The following is a 26601-nucleotide window of genomic DNA, read 5'->3' on the forward strand; positions in this document are numbered from 1 at the left end:
CATATTTTGTTGTTTTATAGTAGTTATACACAGAGAACCAGTTTGTCTTTTTTGCAACAGAGAAATAGTTAATGCCAAAGTGAAAACAAATAACATTTTAAAAAAGTCATTGATTTTTTTAAAGTATTTACCCCCTTTAATATGACATACCTAAATTCATGACTGCCTGCTTCCACTGACTACAGGAAATGGATACAAGAGGTCATTGAATATTTATTGGAATACAGTTAAATCCTTGTGTTTGGGATCATTGTCTTGCTGAAATGTCCAACCTCTTTTCATTTTCAGCTTTCTGGTAGATGGCAGCAGACTTTTATCTAGAATGTCCCGGTACATTTCTCCATTCATCCTGCCTTCAATAATATAAAGTCTCCCAGTACCCCTTGCTGAAAAGCAGGCCCAAACCATGATGCTTCCACCCCCAAACTTAACTGTTGTATGGTGTTCTTGGGGGTTGTGGGCAGTGCAATTTCTTCTCCAAACATGGTGTGTAGAATGACTGCCAAAATGTTTAATTTTGCTTTTATCTGACCATACTATAGTCTCCCAATAATCCACAGGCTTCTCCAAATGCTCTTTCGTAAACTTTAACCGAGCCTCAACATGCTTTTTGTTCAGCAATAGCGTCTTGCGTGGTGAGCATGCATGGATGCCTTGGTGTTTCAGTGCATTGCGGTTCAGTTTTCTTTGAAGTACCTGATGCTAGGTCTTCCTAAAGTTCTGCCCGAGTGGTTCATGGCTCTTGGAGAACTCTTCTGATCATTCTTTGGACTCCTCGGACAGGGATCTTACGTGAAGCACCTGATCATGGACGGTTTATGGTGAACATTCAGCATTCTGGAAATGCGCCTATAACCATTCTCTTCAAAATGCTTTTCAACGATAAGATTACAAAGATCTTGAGAGAGTTCCTTGCTTTTACATATCATGAAGTCTTTCATGTGTGCCTCCTGTGTAATGAGAAGCCTTTATAGGCCATCAATTAGGACTAAAGCAGCTGATCTCAATTAGTACTGATAGGTGGCAGTGTTTCTCTCTCAACACTGACAGATTTCAGGTGATCATCTGGCTTTCTATACCATTTTGCACCTTGTTCTCTTCATGTGTTCAATACTTATTCCCTGTCATTTCACTTTATTTATTATGACTCAACTTGTATGCTTAAATGTTCTGGTTTCTTTGTATGAATTCAATATTTGGCTTGATGGCTACATCTGGTGGAAATTTTGTGTCAGTAGCTCACTTAGAAATCCTCTTACTTATTACTTATTATAAAAATGCTGATGTGTCAAATACATATTTTCCCCGCTGTAAGAGGTGATGCTTAGTTTTAGCCTAAATAATTGCTTATTGCTTTAATGTAGCAAGTTCCTCTTCAGCCACTTCAGCCATTATGTTTATGATAGGTCATTGTTCAGAGTTCATATCACATACTGGCGATCTTATAGTCCATTTGAAAATGTTTCTATTTGTCAGAAAAACACCAAATAACTTATCTTTACCTGTCGCTGTTCTCTTTGTGTGTGTGTGTGGTGCGTGTTCCCTCACACGCATCCTCTGTTTATGGCAAAAAGGGTGGCCGGATAAAGTTTTAAAAATTAGTATGATGTTGATTTTTAAAAGTGTGCGCATGTCCTCCGCTAGCGACACAGAAATCACAAAAAAGTTTTAAAAATTAATATGACGTTGATTTTAAAGTCATAAGCATGCTGCAAATGTGCTGCTACATTATACTCTGATTGCGCATTCAAATAAAATTTTGGTGCACTGAAGGCTGGTTTTCAAAAAAACATAGATTGAAATTAAGAGTCTAATTATATGAAAGGAAATTAATTTTAAAGAAGCAAACAAAATTTTAATTAAACCCGAAAATTATGTCTGACCCATTCCAATTCTCACAATACTGGTCTTCAATACCTTACAACACCCTATATGGCGTTTAAAATTACAGTCTTATTTTGTAATAAGCTAATTAAATTGAAACAAAACATAAACAACATTACAACAATATTCAAACCCAACAATACTTAAACATAAATTTAAAACAGACATTCTCTATTAGGATACATGTTAAAAACTGATATTGCTTTTTTATTAGGTGGTTGCAGTAAGTTTACTATTTTGGGCAAAACCTCCATTGCAAACCTCCATTTACCTGAATATAAATCACTTTTTACTTTGAAAATTATGCTCTGTCACATTGCTGTTAGTTTACATAAGACTTTGTCTACATTAATTTACACTGCAGCGCAACTCTGGAGTTCCTAAACTAAAACAGGGTCTGCAGCATTTACGAACGACTCCAACGTTTATGAGGGTTGAAAACAGTGGAGTAGTCTAAATGAACTGCGTAAATGTGGCAAAAGTAATGTGTTTTAAAATGTAAAGGCATTAATGTAAACATGGCCTAAGTGAATTAAAGCGAAAATATTTGATGAACATATAATATGTGCAGAGAGCATTTGTTTAGTGGCTTTTACATCTGAGCTCCTCAATTGCTTCCAATGTTGAGTATACAAAATACTTGAAGTGCTGAATGCTTAGGCAAACAAATTCATTGTGTATATGTGTAATGAACAATTGTTTTAATAGAAAAGGTTTTTACATTATCGATTTTGTTTTTGTTTTATCTTTACAATACATCAAATGATTACAATGGTTCATGTGTAGTTTAATGTAAAACTAATACTTCAGAGGGTGAATAAAGTTTATAGTCACAATAAGTTAAAAAGTTTAACCATAAGTACAGCCAATTTAAGTTTCTATAATGTACAGAAGCTGTTGGACAGTCTAACCTTTGCACTATGAAGCTGTTAGTCATCAGTTAGAACGTATAATTGCTTTCAGTGGGTGATTAATAGCACATTAGCTGTCACATAGATAGGAGGATATTGCCTAATAAAGTAAGACACTGATTGTTAGTAAACACAATATACAAACTGTATATCACTTATGATAACATGCATACTGTTATTTGTACTGGAACATAAGTTAATTAGAGACTCGCCACAAGATCACAATTATATCCTCTGTGTCAGACTAACCCAAACCGATTAGATAGCTGTCAACAAGAACTCAATTTTTAAACATAGCAACAGGTTTTGGGAAGTTGATGAACCTTATAGACCAGGGGTCCCCAACCTTTTTTCACCACGGACCGGTTTCAGCTTTAAAAAAATTTCGCGGACCGGGGGGTTGGGTTTTAAAGGGAAGTAAAGATAACAACCATGCATTAGGAAAATTAATAATTGCTTTATTTAGGCTATAGTATATTTTCTATTGTTTTTTACTTTCATTGTTTTTACTAGTTTGCCTGCCCATTTAGTCTTAATTAATGGAACCTAAACGAACTTGGCTTGCTGTTCTCGAAGGCAGCTCGAATCTTGGTCGGGCTCGAGACCCAATTCCAAGTAACAGAAGAGAAGAAAAATGCAGTGAAGGTGGAGAGATACCAGAAAAATTGCGGCTGGGCGCAGAGGCACGGAGACTCACGTTTACCATGATTAATGATGATTGACAAGTTTAGGTTCCTTTCAAACCTACGTTAAAAGTGTAGCCGTTAAAATATTATTAGCATAATAGTTTATTTTGATCATGGTGCTATGATCGATGGATAATTCTGAAGTTGTTTTAAAGAAGAATAAAATAATTACTTTTCAGTAATTTGCGCTGTCACACAGTTGAACGTCTCCGCATATGTACATCATTGCGACGTACATTTGCAAATGATTCATAAAGTCATACCTCCGCAATTCTTTGATCGATTGTGTTTTAGAAGTACTGTATGCTCAAACTCTAATGACAGCAATGTGATTGCTGATGCGCTGGTAGAGAGAGAGAGGCTCTTTACAAAAGTGGAAATGATTGATGTTATTTGAAGTCGGCTCTTAAAGTACAAAATACCCGATTAAGCTATTACGTGGCTATTATAAAAAAATTTTCGGGACGTTCTTGCGACCCGGTGGCAACTTGTCCACGACCCAGTACTGGGTCGCGACCCGGTGGTTGGGGACCTCTGTTATAGACTCTGTAGAGCCTCTTTACTATGTTGATGCATTCTGAGCTTGTAATGTTTTCTTTTCTAGATAAATATCTTGATTTCATTTAATATAACTGTGTGTCCCATTTCAGCACTGTGTTTTTTGTCAAAAGTTGTGACGTTTCTGTCTTTTTAGCGTAGTTGTACTTGGAGTTGGTAAAGTTATTCAAAAGGAAGATATTTGGGTCAGTTGGAATGGCAGGTCAATAAATCTCAGATGTTGTTTACCTCTAGTCAAAATCCTTATTTTGTCCAATGTAAATAGTGTTAACAATAAAGCTGAAACCCAACTATAACGGATTTTAAATAGATGTAACACTTCTTTTTGTTTGGCTCTGCCACAGTGTCATAAGAGCTTTATACATTTTAGAGATTTTTTTACAGTGGCCAGTCCAAATAACAGAATTGCTCTATATGTGTCATACAGGGTACCATGCAATGGGTTTTGGGTTTCATCCTAAGAAAGTTTCACCCTAATAGTTATGTTAGGTTAAGTTGGTAGAGGTTCTAGAAATGGCCATCCACTTGTAAACCTAAGTATTTAAAATCCATAGGTGAACAAGTTTATACTCCATTACAAAAAATTATTAAATTGACCAGAGAAAGTGCTTTTAATTGTAGTAAATCATATAAATAAGAATATGTCTGTGCTTGTTTCTCTCTGTCCTCCTACACCACATTTTTTAACCTGGTACATGCTGTTCTCTGCTTAATGTAAAATGATTCATGAATAAATAAACAGAATATCCACTATTTTTAAAAGAAGTAATGATACATGGTTGGTCACCAACTGCAATTATTGTAGTCTTTAAAGGAAGGTACTGTAAAAACAATAGTGTTGAATGGTTTGGTTGCGTGATCAGTTGTTTTGGCACACCATGCTAATAGGGAATGGCCACAGGGAAGTAAACTTAATTGCATCTTTAAAACTACCCTAGAAACAAGTTACTTTTCCTCTTGTTTAAATACTGTTGCCTTCTCTTCAGACATAACATTTGAGTTGCAAGGGTTTTCATTTTAAGGGTTAAAAACGCTTATAAACAGATTATAAAATAACATAACTGTCATGCTTGATGCTCTCACAAAGACCCTGAATTATCTATGTGTTGATGTATTATATTTGGCTGGTGCTCCTGTACTGTGTTTATACACATCACGTTTCCCAGACACGTGTTTCATCTCTTTCACGTTCTCACAGCACAAAATAGAGAAGCAGGACTAAAGTGATCGTCCTTGTTTTTTTGCCCTATCAGACGCTATCGGGCTTAGCCTCAGCCAATTGGAGCAGCTGTTGAGCAATGGTAATGAGTTTACTGTGAAGGTGGCCTCCACTGTTAGCAAACAGACCTTTCCTATGTCAGACATGATAGATTGGCACTTTGTATGTCTTTGTAAATTCACTGAGAAAGAAAACCAAGTTTTCTTTACAGAAATTCCTCAGATTGCTCACTTAGCCACCCACACAGCAGCGGCCTCTCGTTGCATGCAGACTTTAACAGCCCCACCCTGTCATTGCGGCCCAGACATTTGCTTACAAAGATGGTAAGATCTTACCTGTGGACATGTCATCATCTGTTTTTTGGACTGTATCTTATCACCTCTGACAGTCACTGACTGATGTCTTGAATTTTATTTTGTTTTATGAATGGCAGGTGTTTTTTAGTGTATAACAAGTTAAGGTGTTTTACAATGCTATAGCAACAACAGAACACTTTGTTTGAATGCCTTTCACCATTTTGCATTGTAACAAGACAACTTTACAATGAATACATACTGTAAAAGTACAGGCACATTAAAAAGGCTAAGAAAAATATAAAATACATGGTATTAAAAGCATAATCATTTAACTTAAATGGATAGTTCAACCAAAAAAGAACATTGTCATCATTTACTCACTCTCATGTTACAAACCTGTATACATTTTATTGTTCTAATTAAAACAGGAAGATATTTAAAGTAAAGTTTGTAACCAAACCAATCGGAAGCACAATTGACTTTCATTGTAGGAAAAAAGAATACTATGGAAGTCAGTGGGGCTTCTGATTGGTTTGGTTGGAAATATTCCTCAAAATATTTTCCTTTTATACAGGTTTGTAACAACATGAGAGTAAATTATTTTTGAGAGAATTTTCATTTTTGGGTGAAGTATCCCTTTCATAAAATAAAAAGTGCAAGAAATTTCAGTTTTGAACTTGTTGTGTTGTCATTTTGTCTTTCAGTTGGTGGCGGCCAACCAGCTACTTCAGCAGGCCCAGCAGCCGCACAGCTACCTGATAGAGACTGTGAGACAGAGAGATGGTCAAATTCACATGTTGAAAGAGCGTGTCGCGCGGTTAGATGAGGAAGTGAGGTAAGGGTGGAAACAGATCATCATAACACACATATTGTAACCGCTTGATCCCATCATTAAAAGATTTTATTTTGAAAGGATGTAGGGTGGAGTCTTTAAAGAAGCAGTACCATTGTGTTGTAACAATGGTTGCAACGGTTCCTGAATACATTTATGTCTTTGCTCAGATGTTTTTTTTAAATTAAACAAGGATGTATGTATAGCATTTGTATAGCACAAGTATATGTATATTAGAGAAGGAAGGTAGCATCGGACTCTATAGACAAGGGGTCTCCAAGTGGTGTGAGGTGCCCGCCAAAGCAGATTCTATTAATAGTCTCAATTGTAATATTTATTTCTTACATATTTTTTATAGCTTTGCTTTGTTTACATATGTTAACATTTTAAACAATACCAAAACATATCAACAAGTAAAATAAAATAAAATCAACAAGTAAAACAAAAAAGTTTTTAATAAACTATATCAAATTAGCCCTCCAGTTTTTTTTATCCATTGTGGTAGCCCTTGCTCACAAAAAGGTTGGAGACCCCAGCTATAGACACTTGAAGCTGTGGATGCATTTGATCATATGGACATTTCAAATGTAAAATTCCTTTACAACTCTTTTTAACTCATTTAGTTAGTCTTCTAACAATGTCAGTAGGTATACATGCGTCTCAGGAGAATACTGTTACTGTAGTTTTGTCCCTCAATCATCATAAATCATTAAGACTATCATGTTTTTTTCAGCATACGTTAAATCCTTAGTGGTATTTACCTTGCCTTATCTGTTTTCTCAAGCATAAAAAAACTGGCTTTTGAAAATCGTCTGTGAAAGAAAATTGTGGTAAAAGTGACACTGAGGGTAAATGTGGAAATTCTTCACACAGTAAGAATTTATAAAGAGGTTTTTTTTACCTTAAAATAACGTTTCCAAAAAAGTTTCAGTCGTTCATCCACTCGAAACAGGGTGAACGGCACTTTCACATTCGCTTTGCAGGCCTCTATCGGCCAAAACCGCACTAAGTAGTTTCCAACCGTTGGGTCGCGGTCCTGTAGTTCAAGTGAAAACTTTCTTTACGGCAGACCTACAATCCAATCAGAGCCAGCTTTGCTGCAGTATTTACGACAGTGGTAATGGACAATTACGCTTCTAACCTGTAGGGGGAGCAAAGAGCAAAAACTCTTTAGTGTTGCTTTAAATAAGGGTAAAAAAAGAAAGCCTATGCGTAAAAGCATTTAATGAAGGCAATGTAAAGTTTAATCGTGACCTTGATATAAAAAAAAGAAAAATAATTAAATTAATTAAATAAATGTAATAAAACACATGGTACACAAAACATCCTGTTGGTGAGGAATGATGGAATGCAACATCTGAAATATCTAAAAGGTAATGTCATCTCACTAGATTAGAAAGAGTAATTAAATAAAGGTCAGAAGTCACATCTGTAGGCTTCTTAAAGTGCGTGTGTCTGTGCGTGCATGCATGGCTGGCTTGAGGCTTTTCTTTTTTCAGCTTTTGTTGGCTAAATCACACCAGTGACGTGTATAATCTTTTGTCTCCCTACAGCCCCCTCTCCCTTAAACTCTTTATATGCAAACTACACAGACAGGTTTTCTGCATCTCTGTTATATCAACTATTATTGAGAATTATTTCCGAACTTTGTTTTGTTTTGCCATTCAGCTTTGCCGGTTATAATGCTCCTTTATGACCAGTTTCCTCGGTTGCAATCCAGCTTAAAGTGCATATCTCTGGTTAAAACACCCAGCGACTCAAAGTATAGAAGAATTATGTAGATCTTTTTATACTTAGAAATATACTATTTACTTATAAGTAGGCTTTTGGAGAACTTTTTTGTAAGAAAGTTTTACTTCCGCATCAAACCGGCAAACTGGAAGTGACGTGACGAGAAGGAGAGTGGTCATTTTAAACAGTAGGAACATGATTAAAATCAACAAATCGTAGAGAGAGACAAGAAAAATATTTTGGTATAAGATAAAAAGAAATAATAGAAAACGGGAAAATTATGAATGTGACCCTGCCTGTGAAATCCTGGCTAAAGTAGATTTAGAGATTTGAAAGCCTTCAATATACAATACTTAAACTTGTATTTATAACATGAAAAATTATTTATTTTATTGACCCTTCACTTCATTATTATGCGCAAAAATGAACTTGTCTTACTAAATTTTCTATCATTAGAAAGTGAAAACAGACAATAATATTAAATCGCACAAGCGAGAATCAAGCAAAGCATAAATATTGCAACTTTAGTCCGGTTCTTGTTTTGCTGCAGATAGGCTATTTTGTGTCATCCCCAAAATTCCAGGAACAGCTGATCTGTTTTGTAGCTCAGCCTCTGACAAGATAACCACCCTATTTTAAAAGCAGCTACATGTTGAAAAAATGTTTATGCTGATGCGTGATGATCTCTGAGTCTGAATATGACACTTAGCACCTGAAGCAACATAGCATGCAACCTTGTACAATGATTTCAATGTTTCTCTGCTTTTTGGACAAGCACATCATATAAACAAACCTGTTTTACAAGACTTTAAGACTTGTTCCTATGCATTTGTCATATATTACTGAAAAAGAGAGAATCTCAGTCTTTACATTCACATGAGCAAATTGGTTCAATTGTGTTGCAGCATTAAATGCAAACTTGTGATGTCCTGACAGGCTGGAGTTTGTGCAACCTCCACAAACACAATAATTTACCATGCCGATGATAAATCAAAATATAAAAACTACAGAAAGGACACTGACTCATGACTGCTCCTACTTAATACCAACCTACTCTGCACTGAGCCAACTCAGAGGAGCCTGGCAATCAACTTATTCTCTTGACGTGAAGTGTTTTTTGAGAACTAAATTTGTGCCCTTGATGTCTTGTAATACATTTAAATCCTGGATTAACTTTTCATATGTATTTTTACACAAGGTTATATATTTATCTCCAATGCAATCTAAATGTAATCTGAAATATGTTCTTTAAAGGTGCCAAAGAATGCATTGAAATAGTATGTTAAATTGTTCTTCGATATTTACATAGAAGGTATGCAGTGTTGTGCCAGAACGAGTTCATTGAACGAAAGTTCATGAACTTGTTCATTTTGGGCGAATGTGAACTCAACGTACTGTATTACTGACTGATGAACGTTACTGTGAACTCGTTCATTTTGGTGCCTGTGAACGGCACGCTCTCTCAGTTTAACGTCGTTCAATAGGGTGCCAGATTTCTATAGTCTTTCAGGCGAAAACCCGGCTAAAACACTGTAAACAAGCCTTAATGTGTAGCGGAAAAAACACCCAATCTGGCAACACCGCCACCAGTCAGTGTTTCACGCTGCATGTGTCATCAAAACAACACTGACTCTGGACTCTGCTGAAATCCCTGCCGCGCCACTCACATAGTTTAACATTAAATAACATCATATTTGTCCTAAATCGTTAACGATTAACATAGGCTGCTAATGCATATTCTGGATCTTGAAATAGACTCTGACTAACATCGCGCTATTTAACGTGCACGTTAACGACAAATTAGTTCATTTTTGGAACTGTGAACTAGTTCAAAATTTTGAAATATGAACTGAACTAGTTCATTTTAAAATTTGTGAACTGTGAACTGAACTAGTTCGTGTAGAAAGTGAACTTTCCCAACACTAAAGGTATGTAACTTTATTAAGTGCAAAAATTATCCAGAAACGTTTTTACATGTCCATTGTCCTTTGAATGAAATGGTCTATTTTTGCCCTATTTGAAAGGGTCATGAATAATAATGTTGAGCTCTGCTCTATTGCTCTGCGCTGAGGCTCATGCAAGCAGCACACATTAATAAACATTTTAACAACTTTGTAATTAATTTAATGTGTAATTTCATGTTGGGGGCGTACATCTCGACTGTGGCATCACATTGGTGTTATGTTGAGATTGGCCTGTTTTCCAGCAGTCTTTTGCATGCACGAAGTTTACATAAAAATGAAGAAACAAATGCATTTGAGGCTTACAGTATGATATCTCATTACCATGTACAGATCTCTTATTATTTATCTTTGCCTAGGTAAATACAGTTTTTTTATTCTATGGCACTTTTAAGTAGTGTCAAAAGGAAAATGGAACTGCAGCCCAGATCAGAATAGCAGGTTCAGCACTAAGAGGTTGTTTACACTTGGCATCGATCGGATCACAGGTGGACAACGTTAATGCCAGGTTCAAACGGTGTTCAAAACGTTTTGAGCTTGTCCACTTTCGACCACTTTCAACCACATTTAGAGGTAGTTGAAATCCCTTTCGATCGGATTGCTTTTGTAGTGTAAACGCACATGTGGTTGAATGTGTTAGAACAGCCACATGCGATTGCCTTCTCTCCGCCCATTTATCTAATCTATGGTACTGAGCACAATGTTTTACGTCTTTTCTGACTTCTGGCGCGAACACGCGGTGAACAGCGCTATTTTTAGCCTTTCATTGATAAAACTAAAACGGCTGATGTCCGCAGTTTCATTTTGCAAGCGTGACAAGTTGCGTGATCCTATTTCATCAATTGCACTGAAAATTCAGAGAAAGTTCTAACATATACATGTACAAAACACTATGCAGCATGTTTACTTACTACACAAGCAGCAGACTCCGACATAATATTAGTTTGTGTCCATATAAACTCATCATTACTCCCGCTCGCGTTTGACAGCGGAGAGACTCACCCACCATCTCGACAGACCACCCCCTCACAGTATTCAGGACAGGGCTTTTTAACTCGGTGTTTGCTTAACTGCTTCTGTCAAACGTTCTGGTTGTGGGTCTGTAACAGTTTAATGGTGTTTTTATAAAAATTTTAGCAAAATGGACTTATTTTGTGTACATTTCTGTATGCATAATCAGTGTCTGATGTGTTACGTTGCAACTGTGCCCTGATGTTATCAACTATCCAAATGGCCCATACAGTTACCCCATAAGTCATTATTAGGTCACATTCTCGTAGGTTCTCCGTGGGTGTGATTGTCACCTCAAAGAAAGTCTCCATGGGGTGCCATTGTATTGTTTGTGTAAGATGTATAAAGGTCTGCTCACACAGGCAGAACTTTGGGTTAAGAATGTAGAAGGTTGACACGACAACATCGCTCCTTGAAGAACTATGCTACATTAGAACCTTCATTAATTTTTTTTCCCCACATGCACTTGGTCCTGCTTATATTTTACGTATTAGATGCATTCTAATACGTTGTCGAGCCATGAAAGACTGAGCAGCCAAATTCAAGAAAATCTAACAGAATGCAATTTTTGTTGTATGAATGTTTTACATTTACTAGGGTGCAGGTGACTACCAGCTGACCACTTCACATCTTTATGCTGGTGGATTACAAAGTCATTTTTCAAAATTTTCATTAATATCTAATTGATTCGCTGTAACTATTTTAAAATGAATTATTTTAAGAATAATCACAGACTTTAAAGACAATTTGTTTTAATTTTACAGTGCACTACGGAAAGAGAAGATTGCACTGCTGCAAGTGAAAAACAACATGGCAGCTGATCTGGAGAGACTTCTGAACCACAGAGAGGTAGGTGCTGTGTCAGAAGATGAAAAATAGCCCAATGCCTTAATTTTCTCTTTCCACTGGCATTGTATGCTTCACAAAAAAATACACTGACCTGTTTAATTTTTTGTGTTCCAAAATACAAGTTTTTATTGTTTTTATTGTTTAATAAGTCTCAGGCCATCAAGCCACCATTAGATTTGTTGTTTGTTCAGATGTATATCGGCCATATATATTTTCTCTCTTTATTAGAATACAGCCAGAAAATGCAGGAAATGTGTATGCAGTATAAATTAATAAAATTATTAGCTGAAGTATCAAGTATTTAGTGTGGCCTACCCTTACACTTGAGCAATAGCAGGACCCTGCAGGCTCTCTTAAACCTAAATGAAATTAAACACTATTTTCTTATTGTAATCTAATGTTTAATAATGATCCTCAATAGAATTCAAGATGTGTTTAATACCAGGAGAGGTCACACTAAATACTGACTTTTGCCTGAAGAAGCAATTTTGGTCAACAAAATTTTTTACATTTTGTGTACATATTTCCTGTATTTTCTGTCAGGATTAAGGATTAAGAATTCTTTATTGTCATGGTGATGGTACATGAGCTGGAACAAAATTAGTTACTGAGGTACGGTTAAAACCATTCACAATAAATAACTAAACTACACATCAATCAATAAAACAATAACTATAAATAGACCCCTTCAAGGTTTGTAAACATTGAATGAATATCGGGTCGAGCGCAGCATGGGGTCAAACTGTTCATACTGTCCAGGCTTTACAATTTAATATAACAGGGCTGAAAAATGATGACTTACCTGAAATGAAGTGAGCACTACAAACACAAGCCTGTTTGATATTTGCATTGTCCCAGTCTGCACGTTAATTGCTTGCAGCCGCAGATGTTGTATTTTTTTTGTTTTTGAGATGCTGCATGAATCACGAAAACTTAACGGAAGACCTGGTGCGATTTTCACAGCCCACGACGTAAGTAGGCATTTTTGACGATACTGAATAATACTCAACTCAATCTGCTCTAATGGCTTTTCTGACCCTGACATGCGCAGTGGGAACCATGAAGGGGTCTGTAAATACAATGCAATTAGGACAGCAAGTTCAATTTGTCAGTTCTGGAATTGGCAGTGTTAAAAAGTCTCACGGCTTCTGGATAAAAGCTGTTTTTAACCTTGATGTTCTGGTTCTGATGCTACGCAACCTCCTTCCCGAAGAAAGAGGGTTAAATAGTCTATTAGCAGGGTGGGAGAAATCTTTCATGATGCTTGCGGCCCTAATCTTGCATGTTTTGATGTATATGTCTCCAATTGCTGTTTGTATTCTAAAAAACAGATTAGAAAATAAATATGAATGGTCATTAAAACTTTGCTAAAAATTCTTTATAAAAACATCCCACCCCTAATTTGACTTCTTTTTCATCTTTATTGTAAATTGTTACCAACCTAACATTTAGATTTGGGTGTGTTGTGTATTGTTCGTTTAGATCAAGATCACACAGTGACGTAAATACAGTTACATTTTGTCTTGGGTGGAGACAGTAATACACATGAATAAAAGGGATAGTTCACCCAAAAACGAAAACTCTGTCATCATTTATGCACCCATATGTTGTTTTAAATCTGTACACATTTCTTTCTTGATAAGCACAAAAGAAGATTTTTTCATGAATAATGGTAAGCACACAATGGTACCCATTGACTTTCATACCGAATATATGGATGTCAGTGGGTACTGTAAATTAAAAAACCCTTCTTTTCCAGAAAATACTTTACATAGATAGATATTGACTGCATTTCTACTCTTCTATCTTTTATGTAAAAAAATTAACTCTCTTTCTCACTCAACAGGTATTGTTTCGGAATAGGTAAAACTTGTATTTTGGTATAAGCACTTTTGTACTATTGTCTCACTAAGACACATCTCTTTATGGTTTCCTAAACTTTGAGTCGCTTTGGATAAAAAAAGCTCTGCTAAAAACTAAATGTAATGTAATGTTACTGTGTGCTTACTATCATTTATTAAAATATCTTTGTGTTCATCAAGAAAGAACCTTGTACAGGTTTGAAACAATATGAGGGTGCCATGATGGTTAATGAATGCCTTCATTATAATGCTTCATTTTTTGGTGTTAATACTTTTAAAGGTGCAGTGTGTAAATTTTAGCGGCATCTAGTAGTGAGACCAACGGCTTGTCTATGGCTCACCCCTCGCTTTTGAAACACACAGAGAAGCTACGATAGCTGCCACAGGACAAACATATCATCATCGGAGACAACTTATCAAACAAAGGTTGTCCGTTAAGGGCTTCTGCAATAACATGACGGCACAAAATGTAAGGGGACCCGCAGTGTATGTAGATAAAAATGTGTTATTCTAAGGTAATAAAACATAATGGTTCGTTATGTAAGGTCTTTATACACCCTTGATAATATAGTTATGTATATTATATTGCATTTCTGTCAAGAGATTTTTCTTAAAGGTACACACTGCACCTTTAAACTGCTATATTAGGGTCATTCACCAAATATTGAGCTTCTCTTGTATTTGTTTAATCATTTGTTTGGTATGTGTTCACATTAATGACCACACATTAATCTGTCATTCTACAATGTGTGGTGCCATTTAGATTTTAGACTTTTTAGATGTTTAACATCCCGTGCGACTGTATGTAGGACTTTTAAAAATACATTTAATTGGCCTTGACTGATATGTGACTTTAGAACCAGTAACACTACTGAAGAAGTTCATAATAAATAACCCAATAAATTGATTGAGATGCTCTATGTAATGTATTGCCAAAGACCAGTAGTAATATGTCTTTTTTCTGTAATGTGACATGGCATTACAACTGGGAAACAAAGGTTACTGCAACCAGTAATCCAATGACAAATGTTTAAATGATTTTTAGGATGAAAGCAGGAATTATGGAACTAGTCCTGGTAAGTATATAAATATGAAGATTAATGCTATAATAAGTACTTCAGTAAACAACCAAAATAACACCACTGACAACAAAAAACCCTGATAAGGAGATTGAAATATATATACATATATACACAATATGTGTATATATAAAATGTGTAATTAATTCTGAATAATAATCTAAATCTTGTAGTTTTAGTTTAAAGTGCTTTGGTGTTCACTGTAGCTTTACTTTATGCCCTTTAAAGGTGAGTGATGGCCAACAATAAACAGATAGAATAACATCAGCAGGGATTACAGGCAAATATTTATTTATTTATTTTTGGAAAAACATTATTATACAATGTCCATTAAAGTTGTCCAAACAATTGTGATGAGAGGCACACACACTGGCTAGGTGTGTCCTTTTTCGTTTTTTTTTAGTCACAGGCCTTCTGTTCCAAACAGCAGTTCCAAGTACAGTATTTGCAATTTATTGTCCAAGCAAGTCATCACCTTATTGAAAAGCCTCCTGGACAAATTAGGAAGCTGTGACTCTAGTAACTGATCAATGGGATAAGCTTTGTATGTTTAGGATGCCTTTACATTTCAGCACAGCTTATTCATTTGTTGCAAACTTTCTTAGAAGTGTCTGAGGTACAATCACTAACTAGAAAATCCTGTCTCTCAGGTCAACTGTTTCCCATGCTCAAGCTGTTGTATTAGTAATAACCTTGTTTAGGTTGCCTGTGGTTTTCATGCTGACAGGCAGCTAGTAGATGGCCTCATTGTGGGGAACTGATGTGTGAAGCCAAATGTACTTGACCCATTTGTTTTGAATATAGTGTTTTAAAAGGCAGGTATGAATAACCTAATCAGCCTTCAGTGGGTAATATTGCTTTTGTGTTGAAAAGGTTCGCTGAATTTACTTGAGTTGGAATTACTGATATTTTTATACTTCCGTCGAGCTGCATCTTTATCTGCTGTATAGACCCCTTCAAGGTTTGTAAACATTGAATGATTATCGGGTGCGCGCGCAGCACGGGGTCGAACTGTTCATACCATTTAGGCTTTATAATTTAATCTAACAGTGCTGAAAAATGATGACTTACCTCAAATGAAGTGAGCACTACAAACACAAGCCTCTTTGATCTTTGCATTGTCCCAGTCTGCACGTTAATTGCTTGCAGACGCAGATGTTGTATTTTTTTGTTTTTGAGATTCTGCATGAATCGCGAAAACTTAACGGAAGACCTGGTGCGATTTTCACAGCCCACGACGTAAGTAGGCATTTTTGACGATACCGAATAATACGCAACTCAATCAGCTGTAATGACTTTTCTGACCCCGACATGCGCAGTGGAAACAGCCTGTGACGTGAACCGTGAAGGGGTCTATTGTAAGGCAGACTGAAGGTACACTACACCTCTTGTGACATGCTAAACTCTTAGGATATTAAGGGCAGGGTGTAACTGATTAAGCACTGGTGAAATCTGGAGCTATTTTCAACCAAATACTGCTGGCACACACTGTGCCGACTTCACAATTCCACAGTGGCATGTTGGCAGAAAGCATGCAATCCTCACAGACAGCTGCTCTTCTCTGGCACTTTTTAGCATACCAGTGCATATGGTCGTGCAGTGATAAATAGAAATATTGAATGACTCTTAAGCACTGGGCTGATCTATACTGACCAATGCAGTGGGCTGCAATCTGCTAGCAGGAGATGTTTTAGATTGCTTTTCTGTAAACTTAAAAAATAACCATTCAATACATTGAATAACAGTTCACAATTGAATTAACTAAATCTTTTTATATTGTTTTATGTTTGAGTTTGCTTTCCTGAAAATGTAAGAAATAACCGGTCACAAATAAAGAATTTTTTGCTATGATTATCATGTTTGGGAAGGAGAATATTTTAAGATTTCTGATCCATATTATGGGATGTTTGTATCCTTCTGAAATGATTTATTTTAAGAGAAAAAATGTATCTTGCTTTTTTGTACTAAAGACTTTTCAATGTCTGTGGTTTTAGCAGCATATTGTAAGAAGAAATTTTACTTTTTTTCTGTGATCTTACATCAAACAATAAAAAAAATTCCCAGTGTAATTTAATCTCTTCATACAATCAGGTAAAAACTTGAAGGTAATATTTTTTTAAGCAACCACAAATTGCTAACAAGTTGTAGTTAAGACAAGACTGTGGTTGAACACAAAGACCATGAACATACATTAACTTGTTAATACAGAGTTGTCAGCAAGTATTTAAATTGTTTATCACTTTACAGTAAAAAACTAGATATCATTATCTGTAGCAGATTTTTTTTAAGAAGAATTGAATTATTTTTCTTTTTTTTTCAGTGTAGGCCACTTTACATCTTCTGTGCAATAATGTTACAAAGACAGCTTAAACAATTATACGATATTGAACATTTTTCATTTAACTTTTATCTGATCTCAGAACTGAATTACACAAATGATTTTAGAGAAGTGAAAAAAGTTATGTTGTTTGAGGGCGTTTCCTTAAGTTGATTCAGAAGTATTTACAGAAGTGTACAGGTACTTTCAGGGCATTGATTTAAAAAGAGTCTGCTAAATGACAAGGTACTAATTACAATTTAAACACAAATTAGTATACACAAGGGACCTCCTTCAAACACACACAATAATAAAAACATTGAATTTACTTCTTTTGAATTTGAACTACTTTAAGTAAACCTTATAAAACCTTATTAATAGCAATACCAAAAATACCAATAACCAAAATTCAGATAAGCAGAAAAACACCACATTGTATGATCTGTCTTTGTCTACTTTTGCGTTTTAGTGTTAATTGCTCTGCTTAGGGCCATGACATTGCTTGCACAACGAGACTGCAAACAAAGCACTTCTGGCTCTTTCTTACTATCTGTTGTTAATGGAAAGTCAACTGACAATATTTAGGGGTAAATGTCAGATCTTTAGCCATTAGGCTGCCACTAATTTGTTTTTATCCTGTTTTAGGAACTGTCTGTGATGAAGCAAGTCCTGATCAGCATGCGCTCACAACACCAAGTTGGGACTGTATCTCTGTCTGAGCTTGAGACAGGTGGTACTGGTACAGCGGTTCACAGACAGAGACCAGTTAAAAACACAGATGAGGAGCAATACAACCATGGCCCTAAACCCACAGTGTTTGTAAGTTTTGCCTGCTTTTCCATGAAGACAGCTTTTAAAATTGTGCATCTAGACACCTATAGATTAGTTTATATATTAAAAATAAATGTCAGAATATAGCTTGTCATTTAGATATAATTCCAAATTACAAGCTATATTCTGACATTTATTTTTAATACATTTAAAAGCCACAACTTTTTCCACATGTTTTTATAAAACGTACTTGATGCAGATATTTAACACGTTTTTTTTTTTTTTTTTTTTACAGACTAATAAAGAAGTTCCAGATTGGTGTAGAAAATCACAACGGAAAACCAAATGATAGAGACTTGTTTAACTCGTTTAAGAGTGCTGGGATACATGTCATGCAATCACTGATGAAAGTATGTTTAAGCTACTAGATTAGATATATTACATAACTAGTTACGCAGGTTTGTGTGTTTATGTGGCCATCAAGTATGTAGCTAAACCCAAAAGAAATTTTTTAAAGATTTTTTTTCAATGTTCGTATTAAATCACTTATGCTGTAAATGTGTGATTTTTTGTTGTTGTTTTTACTTTGGTAAATGCAAAAAAGTTTTCACTGGTTACCCTATAAAAAGCTCCTTTTCTAAACGTGCCATTTGTTTGGAATAAGACCTGCATCCTTCCGTTTTGATTAGTAAGACGCGAGAGAGACATGCTGGTGATAAAAATAGAGGAGCGCGCGCATACCTAATCGTAGTGCGCGCCACAGTCTCGAATGTCCAGCTAGAACAGCAGCAGCCAATAGCTTTATAATTTTGATTCATTTAATTGATTTAGTCTGCTAGAATTGGGTTCTTTTTATTTATGTGTTATTTTTACTTTTAGCTGCATTAAATGAATTTAATTTATGATAAACATGTATTTTCTGTTTTTCAGAATGCGAGTAATAGTAACTCTATAATATAATATTGACTCTGTTTCTTTGCTGGGATACATTGCTAAAGTTAGGCTATTTTAACCAACATACTTTACTTTTTCTTTTTTTACAAAAACAAGGTAAGCGCTACTGTCTTTATGTTTTTTAAGTGCTAAGAGGGAACCAATTCTTGACAGATTTAACTCGCTTTGTTTTGACGGGGTTGTTCAGCTGTTACAGTAAAGGCAGTGGTAGTAAAGGTGTAGTCGTATCGCTCCCTGACAGCCACTCCTGAAGCCCCGCCTCTTCAGCGCACTTACATATATGACGGAGCTTTAGGAACGTAGAAAAGCAAAACGAGACGATACCACTGAAAGCACGCGCGCATCCACACAAAGGTGTCATTCAATGCACCACACTGTATACGCACCTTCTCATACTCAACATCTTTCAAAACGCATTTTGCGGACGCACCCTCCATCACATCTACGGGTTTATGGCCGCGACGCTTCTTACGATGAGCTCCACGCTCGCACCGGGACAAGATGACTTTCTCTCTTTTTTTAAACCCTCACTGTCCGACGGCTTTCAAGAGGATTCTCTGTTTTCCTTTGAAGTCAAGAATCCTGACACGGAAAGGGACGTATCGAGCGACTATTCTCAGGTAATTGTTGTATTTGACTGCATCTTTGGATGAATTAAAGATGATATGCGTAGCGCATAAAAAACAGGCCGTTGTAAATTATGCTGTGTTTCACGCCTGCACCGTGACGCATTTGTGCAATGTGTAAAGCGTTTAGGTTTTGTTTTTTTACGCGAAGTTGGTTATCGTTTTTGGGGATTTTCTCGTGGCTGTAACGGAGGGGAGAGGATGGGCTGGGTCGGACAGACTCGTGTCAGTTGCTTGCAGTTGGTCTCTTGGCTACAGAAGAGTCAACAACTGACTCCCATGTCTCGCGCTCCGCATAAAACTTCCCAGCAACGCCAACCCTCAATTTGAAAACTTGTGAAAGAGATACATGTCCGACGAACAGCTGGAAGATCTAAATCCAGAAATAGCTACGCGTAAAGAGCACTTAAACAGCTTTGGCATCTCGAGTCTGTGTATGTGTGCGAGTTATTATTTTTTCTCCACAAGACTCTGCGCGTTACTGGCATTAGAGGTTAATGAATGAGCATTATATCATGAATTGGTATATTATTTTCTGTTGATTACGGATTCATGATAATTGAATGGCAGTCATTTGGAATGGCTGAGCAATCTCTCCAGCATGTTTTCTTTTCACCTGTCAGCAAAGTCTGTTTTGAGCTTGTGGTATGAGCGCTGTTTTACAGTTTAAAGCGGAATCTAGCAGATATGTATTGAAGAGGACTTGATAAATGTTTAACCTCTGACTGTTCTATACAGTTTTATACAGCAGCACACACGCACGCTCCATTCTGTTTCTGTCATAATTTATGCGTAACCACAGATCATGTCTTAAAACTTATTGGATTTTATGGTTTATAGCTTGACTTTTTTTACTTGACCAGATATTGATAGTAACAATTTCATAATTAATTTTTTTACACATTCTAGCTTTTTTCTTTGTGTCCTGGATGTTTTATAAACCATCTAATATTATGTCATCTATTTAGTTTTACCTTCTCCAACATTTTTGTCTGTTTGGAAATGCAATGCTTAATAATAAAGCTAAAATATCCCTAATGTGATTAAGTAATTCCCAAGTGATTATACTATGCATAATGTATTTATTTTGTAAACTGATTTATGCCTGTAATGCTTTCAATAGCCAGTATTTATTAACATGATGGCTTATAGCTGAGTAAGCATGGAGGTTGGCTATTGTTGCAACAATAAGTGAATACAGTGTACATTAGTGCAAGCTTTTCTGAAAAAAAAAAATGATGTCATGTTTGTGCTCAGCCAACACAAGTGGTCCCAGGAGATCCTGTCAGCTTTGCTGACAGAAGAAAATTATGCAATATTTCAACAGTTGCATAATTTTTATTCTAAAATCTGTTTATCACATATTTACCTTTAATGGCATTAACAAATGAAACACATCTCATGATTCTTTCGTTTTGCTCTCAGGCTAAATTAGAGATGGATAAATATCTTTCTCCACAACCTGTGGCTCTCTCAGAGCCGAAGAAGTCACAACGAGACAGTGCTTCTGTAGTGGACCAGTTTTTTGGGAATGACCATGGTTCCCCCTACAGCATCAATATGAATGTTTACCTGCCTGATATTGCGTATTTAAGAACCGGGCTGTGCCGATCAACACGGCCTTCAGTCCCCAACCAGATCAAAACTGAACCTGTGGCAGCGCCTTTTTCTCACACAGAGTGCCCAGTAAGCACAAATGGCCCAGCTCCGCCCGCATTACCAGAATTTACCAGCATCTTTAATTCAAATTCCACTCAAGGTTCCGGAATCAACACAGTGGATGACAGTAACGGGGTCTTTATCAAGCAAGAGATGCAAGGTTTTGACATCCCACAGGATGGGCCTCTCTTTCAGCTACTTAATTCAGACCTGGATGTCTCCCATCAGGCAGTCACAAACTCTCATTCCCACCCTCAAGCTCACTCTATGCCCTCACAGATGCCTGCTTTTCATGACCTGCACTTAGCAACCCAACAGACTGCTGCCAAGCCATACTGCGGCATGCCCACCGCCGGGTACCCTCTCGGCCCAAGTCACTTTGTTCACCCTCACCGTCAGCCTCACTCGCATCTCAAAATGCCGTACCTTCCCCCCTCGCCTCCCACTTCAGAACCTGGTAGTCCTGACAGACAGAAGGATCTGCTTCACAATCTGACACCACCGCCATCTTACGCTGCCACTATTGCCTCCAAAATGGCCGTCAGTGCACCCAGTCATCCGACTCCCACCTCAACACGAGCTCCTGCAACCGCTGGGTCCATGCCTGTTCGGTACAACCGAAGGACGAACCCAGACCTGGAAAAGAGAAGAATACACCACTGTGATTTTCCAGGTATTAAGAACCTTACAATAGCTTCATATAGTATGACCAGGTTCTGTATTATTTCAGAAATTAATCTGTAAACATCACACAAGTCTAAAAAGGCACATTTACTCCACATTTATCACCAAAATTCTACAGAATAGCCACGTTATCAGGAGGTTGCACCTTTTTGACTGTGCTTTTTTACTCACACACTCAAATCCACTGTTAAATAATTCAGAGACGGCCAAAGCCTTTTAACCAGTGCTCAAAATGAATGCCAAAGAGTTGACGTCAGGCTGATTGCTATTGAATCTTGTTGCATCAAATTGACTGGGCAAATTGTAAAACAGACAAGCCTCACAGTGCCATTAATAGTGCATTTACGCTAAGAAGCTGCATGTCTGAAGAGATGCGCTCTGCAATTTAGAACCCATCACTGCTTTGCTACACTGAGTGGGGTTTTATAGCTAACGAGTTGAGATGGGCTTTGGATTCCTAATTGGCAAAGAAAGCAGCCTGAAACCAAAGAACAGGATGTTCTCATTTATGACTGTGGTGATGAGCGAATCAACTGATTCTGCGACGTTTTAGAGATTAATAAAAAATTGCGCTCGTCAAACATAGTGGTTACATTTCCTTTTTGTGCATTTAAACCTTATAACGTTTTTGTCAGATGCTAAAATGCTTAATGTTTTTAAATAACAAAACATTTCTTTCAATTTTAGGTTGTAAGAAAGTTTACACCAAGTCGTCCCATCTAAAGGCTCACTTGAGGACACACACTGGTAAGAGTTCTCCAATTAAAAATGGTTTTATTTATGCTCGATAAAGCTGGATACGGCTCCTATTTTGGCACTTTACTGTCATGTTGCTGGGCAGAAGTGCGTTGTTGGCATGCACATGCGTTCATTCTTGCACGCCGCCTAAAAGCTATCCTACGTTGTCTCTTAATATAAGGTTGCACCAAAGCCGTGTCCATACAACATTTTTACTTTTATGTCAAATTAGAACATCCAGCATTTTAATGATCTTCTACACTAGATATTTAGGCTTATGTAAATAAATATAGATAGAAAAAGCTTTTCGTTGTTCAGGTTTGCTCTGTCTGTCTATATCTGGGGTAACAGAATTTGTATCAGTATGGAAATGAGCAGAAGAGCACACCTCATTTGACCCAGAGTCTTTTCTGTGAGTAAATATCATACATTTCAGAAGATGGCCTTTGGTATGTCATTGGGATAATCAAGCACTTAATCACTACTTGTCAGGCAATCCCCATTTTCGATTTTTCCAGGTATAGATTCATGTCACAGTCAACAGCCTAATTACTAAAACACTGGTTTTAAAGTACTATTGTGATAAGATAACACCCTCTCTTTCCCATTGGACTGCCGCATGTGACTAAACTGTGAGATATGGATGAAGCAGTTTTAACGTGGGCATGACAATTAGACTTCTAGTGCTAGTAATATTATGACATTTAATCAATCACCGTTGGTATTGTAATTGTTGATTACTGATATCTATAAAGCAGGCTAACCAAATTAACATAAATTACAACTTTTAAGAATAGTTAAAATGTTTAAGGATAGTAAAAACAAATGATTTATATAATGCTTCCTCAAAATGTACTAAAATATTTAAAATGGGAAATACATGTTAACAAAAATAGTAGGTTAATTTTGAGTACTGTACACTTCTGTTATTCAGCTAATTGAGCACAATTATTATCCAGTGTTGGTTTTTGGGTCTGGAACATTCCAGTCTACAAATAATGACCTTGACCCCTAAATAACAGGTGGCAAAAACATGGCAATATGATTTTTCTGTTCCCTCGCCACGTAACTTAATTTACCCACATTTTTCAAATGTTTATTGCCACTGTATATATTTAGATGCTATTTCTTATTTAGTAATATGAAAAAACTCTGGTTCTGTGACAGACACGTACCACTATGTCGTTATTCAAACAGACATAATGAATAAATAGGGTAGAATCCTCACCATGATACCCAACGGAATTAAACCTAATCCAACTGGTGTATGGAGAAAAGACCGGAGCCTAAGGCAGACAGCGTATGAGCTATTCAAACAAGTCATTACAGGATTCTTGATCGGAGTTTTCGTCACACATGTTAAAGCCCCAAGACAGGCACATGTTCTGACGTTTAGTTAATTGTTTTTGGAGGGCCGCACCTAGTGTTTGAGGTTGAAACAGCTGAACAGTGTTATGCTTTGTAATCCATCGGCTTCCGTAATTAAAGAAAACAGCCAAGATAAATGATACGTGTTATGTTTTTTGTTATGTATCTGTTCTTTGCTACTTCGTATCTGAATTCCAAGTTTTGGGCTTTAGTGGCATTGTGGTTTTATTGCATGCGTTTTTAAGGGCAAGAAAATTAATTCTAAGGAAGAATTAATTCATTAAGTCTTATCTTGGGAAAAAATACTAAAAACGTTTAAATCCAAGTTCTCTACTGGCAAACATGGTTCAGGACTACTGGCTGACAAGGGGTTTAGTCTTGTCAACCTGCACGAACATAACAAAACTCTTAAATATTTTAATCTTAGAGATAGATTAAGTGAATTTTATGTGTTAGATCCACACCTCTACTAACAATATGTTTGTGTGGTAACTATAGCAATGACAAGGAGAGAAACTATGCTAATACACTAATGGATCATTAAGTATTACTAATGTATTAGTAAGGTGGAAACAGGTTGAAAACCTGTTTTAACTGTGAATAGAAATAGTTTCTGTCCTATTCTATTCACTACTGCATTTACCTAACCAAACTTGGTACCCATTGTGTTCTTCAGGTGAGAAGCCATACAGGTGCACATGGGAGGGCTGTGACTGGCGATTTGCGCGTTCCGATGAGCTGACGCGTCACTTCAGGAAACACACAGGAGCCAAACCCTTTCAGTGTGCCGTGTGCAGCCGAAGCTTCTCTCGCTCCGATCATCTCGCTCTGCATATGAAGAGGCACCAGAATTAAACACAAAAGCCCACACACCTACTTATTATTATGCACTTGAAGCGATAAAAGAACATAACTTTTTCTCTATGCCATGACGAACCTTATCATGTTTAAGGTTAAAGTTCTGATCCCTCTAATTTTTTAAGACAAGCTGTCGACTATAAAATGCTGAACAAAAAAAGTTTGATACTGTATGAGCATGAAATTCAAAATATCATGTGAAATACTGATTCACAACACTTCATCCATACAGGATGTTTGATCAAATCCTCTGTCTTGACTGTTTTGTCATTTTTAAACCCTTTGCAATGCAAATAAGCTGTCTTGTAAGTGAAACTGCCTTGATGCATCATCCTAAGCCTCTGCTTAAAAAAATTGACTTCCATGGAAGATAAAGATGTGCAGTTAAATAGTTTTAAACGTATTAAACATGACTACAACGTATACAGGATTTGTGAAATCTTGTACATCTGCAAAGCACTAAGCCAACTCCCTTTTACTTTGCACTTGAATTTGAGTATACAGTATATACATACATACATCACTGGAATAGTTATTGCTCGAAAAGGACTTTTAGCTACGATTCACTCTTCGGGCTGCCTTTGTTGTTGAAGTATTTATAGCTTTGGATGATAATGTGCTGCTACTAAACAGCAATTATTTCATGAATTATTAAACAATGGTATAGAAAAGCAATGAGAAGTAGAAAGGGCTTTGGACAGCTGTGTGATTTGTACAGTCTACTTTCTACACACAGAAGCATGCCGACCATTTGTTTTCCTATTGTCATTGACGTATAAGCTCATATGAATGTACAAGACCACAGTGACTGTTCTTTTGAAGTAAAGCCTTTGGAACACATTTCATCTTAAAGTGCCTTTTGATGTTTGTTTTGATCAGCAGTACACTGTTTTTAGAGACAGATCATTCAGCTGGATTCCATTATTTCACTTTTACAACAATTCAGTTGCCTTTCATAAAAGTAAGAGAGGGTTTAATTTTTACCCGTTTTTTTTTTTTTTTTTTTTTTGTAAAATCAATGTATTTATTGCATTGGCTTTGTAAATTGGAATTTGAAAAGTTTTGTGTAATTGAAATGCCTTAATGTAAATACTATGACATTTTATTGTAAATATTATTTTGATTTATTTTGTTGCTCTGTTCCTTTTTTTTCTTTTTGGATCCTGGCCGTGTGACTATTTTGATGTTTTTGATTTTTTTTATATTTTCACTTAAACTTATTTTGTAGATTTCCAGATTATATTTCTAAATTGGTTGTCTTTGTGACTATTTTTTGCCTACTGATTTAAATGAAATTTAATAAAATAAACTTTTTACAAACTGATCTTACCTTGTATGTGTGTGCTACCTTTTTGTTTAATGATTTAATGTGATTATAATGATGTATGACATAAAGAAAATAGTACTGTTAGCAGTAGAAGTGTAATGGTTGAGGGAACAGAATGTACACAATAATTATTAAACACTTTTAGTTCATTTCAATTTGCATTGATGTATGTCCAAGGGTGCCTTTACACTCTTGGTGGCCCTATAAAGTATCTTGTTGTTTCTAAGGTCCAAAAAGAAAAAAATATATTAAGAGATCAAACTGTTCAAACACAGAATTGTTTCTCAAGATCACTTGGGTCTGTACAGCATTTGAAATTGTCTTTAGAAACAATTTTCACAACTCAAGCTGAAACTCCAAGCTCCAACTAGGAAAACTAATGAAAAATCCTATCAAAGTATACACTACCTGACAAAAGTC

The 26601-nt window shown here is 36.3% G+C and overlaps 2 protein-coding genes across 3 annotated transcripts in view; both read left to right on the top strand.

Annotated features, from left to right (window-relative positions):
* The window catches only part of pibf1 (progesterone immunomodulatory binding factor 1), a 50185-nt gene extending 31660 nt beyond the window's left edge, over window positions 1–18525 (top strand). The window contains exons 15-18 of one of the 2 annotated variants that reach the window (XM_055205162.2): window positions 6259–6389; window positions 11854–11938; window positions 17842–18015; window positions 18263–18525. In XM_055205162.2, the coding sequence (XP_055061137.2) occupies window positions 6259–6389; window positions 11854–11938; window positions 17842–18015; window positions 18263–18316 (444 nt within the window). In that variant the 3' untranslated portion in view covers window positions 18317–18525. Of the gene's footprint in view, window positions 1–5469; window positions 5582–6258; window positions 6390–11853; window positions 11939–17841; window positions 18016–18262 lie in introns of those variants that run through there. The other variant, XR_008644438.2, reaches the window with a different exon arrangement.
* Window positions 18526–18932: 407 nt separating this feature from the next.
* klf5a (Kruppel like factor 5a) lies at window positions 18933–26178 on the top strand. Its single transcript, XM_055205170.2, has 4 exons — window positions 18933–19541; window positions 20973–21879; window positions 22578–22637; window positions 24673–26178. Exons 1-4 carry the CDS (start codon window positions 19374–19376, stop codon window positions 24849–24851), a joined length of 1314 nt encoding a protein of 437 aa, XP_055061145.1. The 5' UTR covers window positions 18933–19373; the 3' UTR covers window positions 24852–26178.
* Window positions 26179–26601: the final 423 nt, after the last annotated feature.

The sequence above is a fragment of the Misgurnus anguillicaudatus genome, chromosome 3, assembly GCF_027580225.2.
Source record: "Misgurnus anguillicaudatus chromosome 3, ASM2758022v2, whole genome shotgun sequence".
Classification (NCBI taxonomy): Eukaryota; Metazoa; Chordata; class Actinopteri; order Cypriniformes; family Cobitidae; genus Misgurnus; species Misgurnus anguillicaudatus.

Coding starts and splice junctions, on each gene's coding strand:
- klf5a (XM_055205170.2), top strand. CDS start 19,374: ATGGCCGCGACGCTTCTTACGATGAGCTCCACGCTCGCACCGGGACAA. Junction 19,542..20,972: donor TATCGAGCGACTATTCTCAG/GTAATTGTTGTA, acceptor TTTTGCTCTCAG/GCTAAATTAGAGATGGATAA. Junction 21,880..22,577: donor ACACCACTGTGATTTTCCAG/GTATTAAGAACC, acceptor TTTCAATTTTAG/GTTGTAAGAAAGTTTACACC.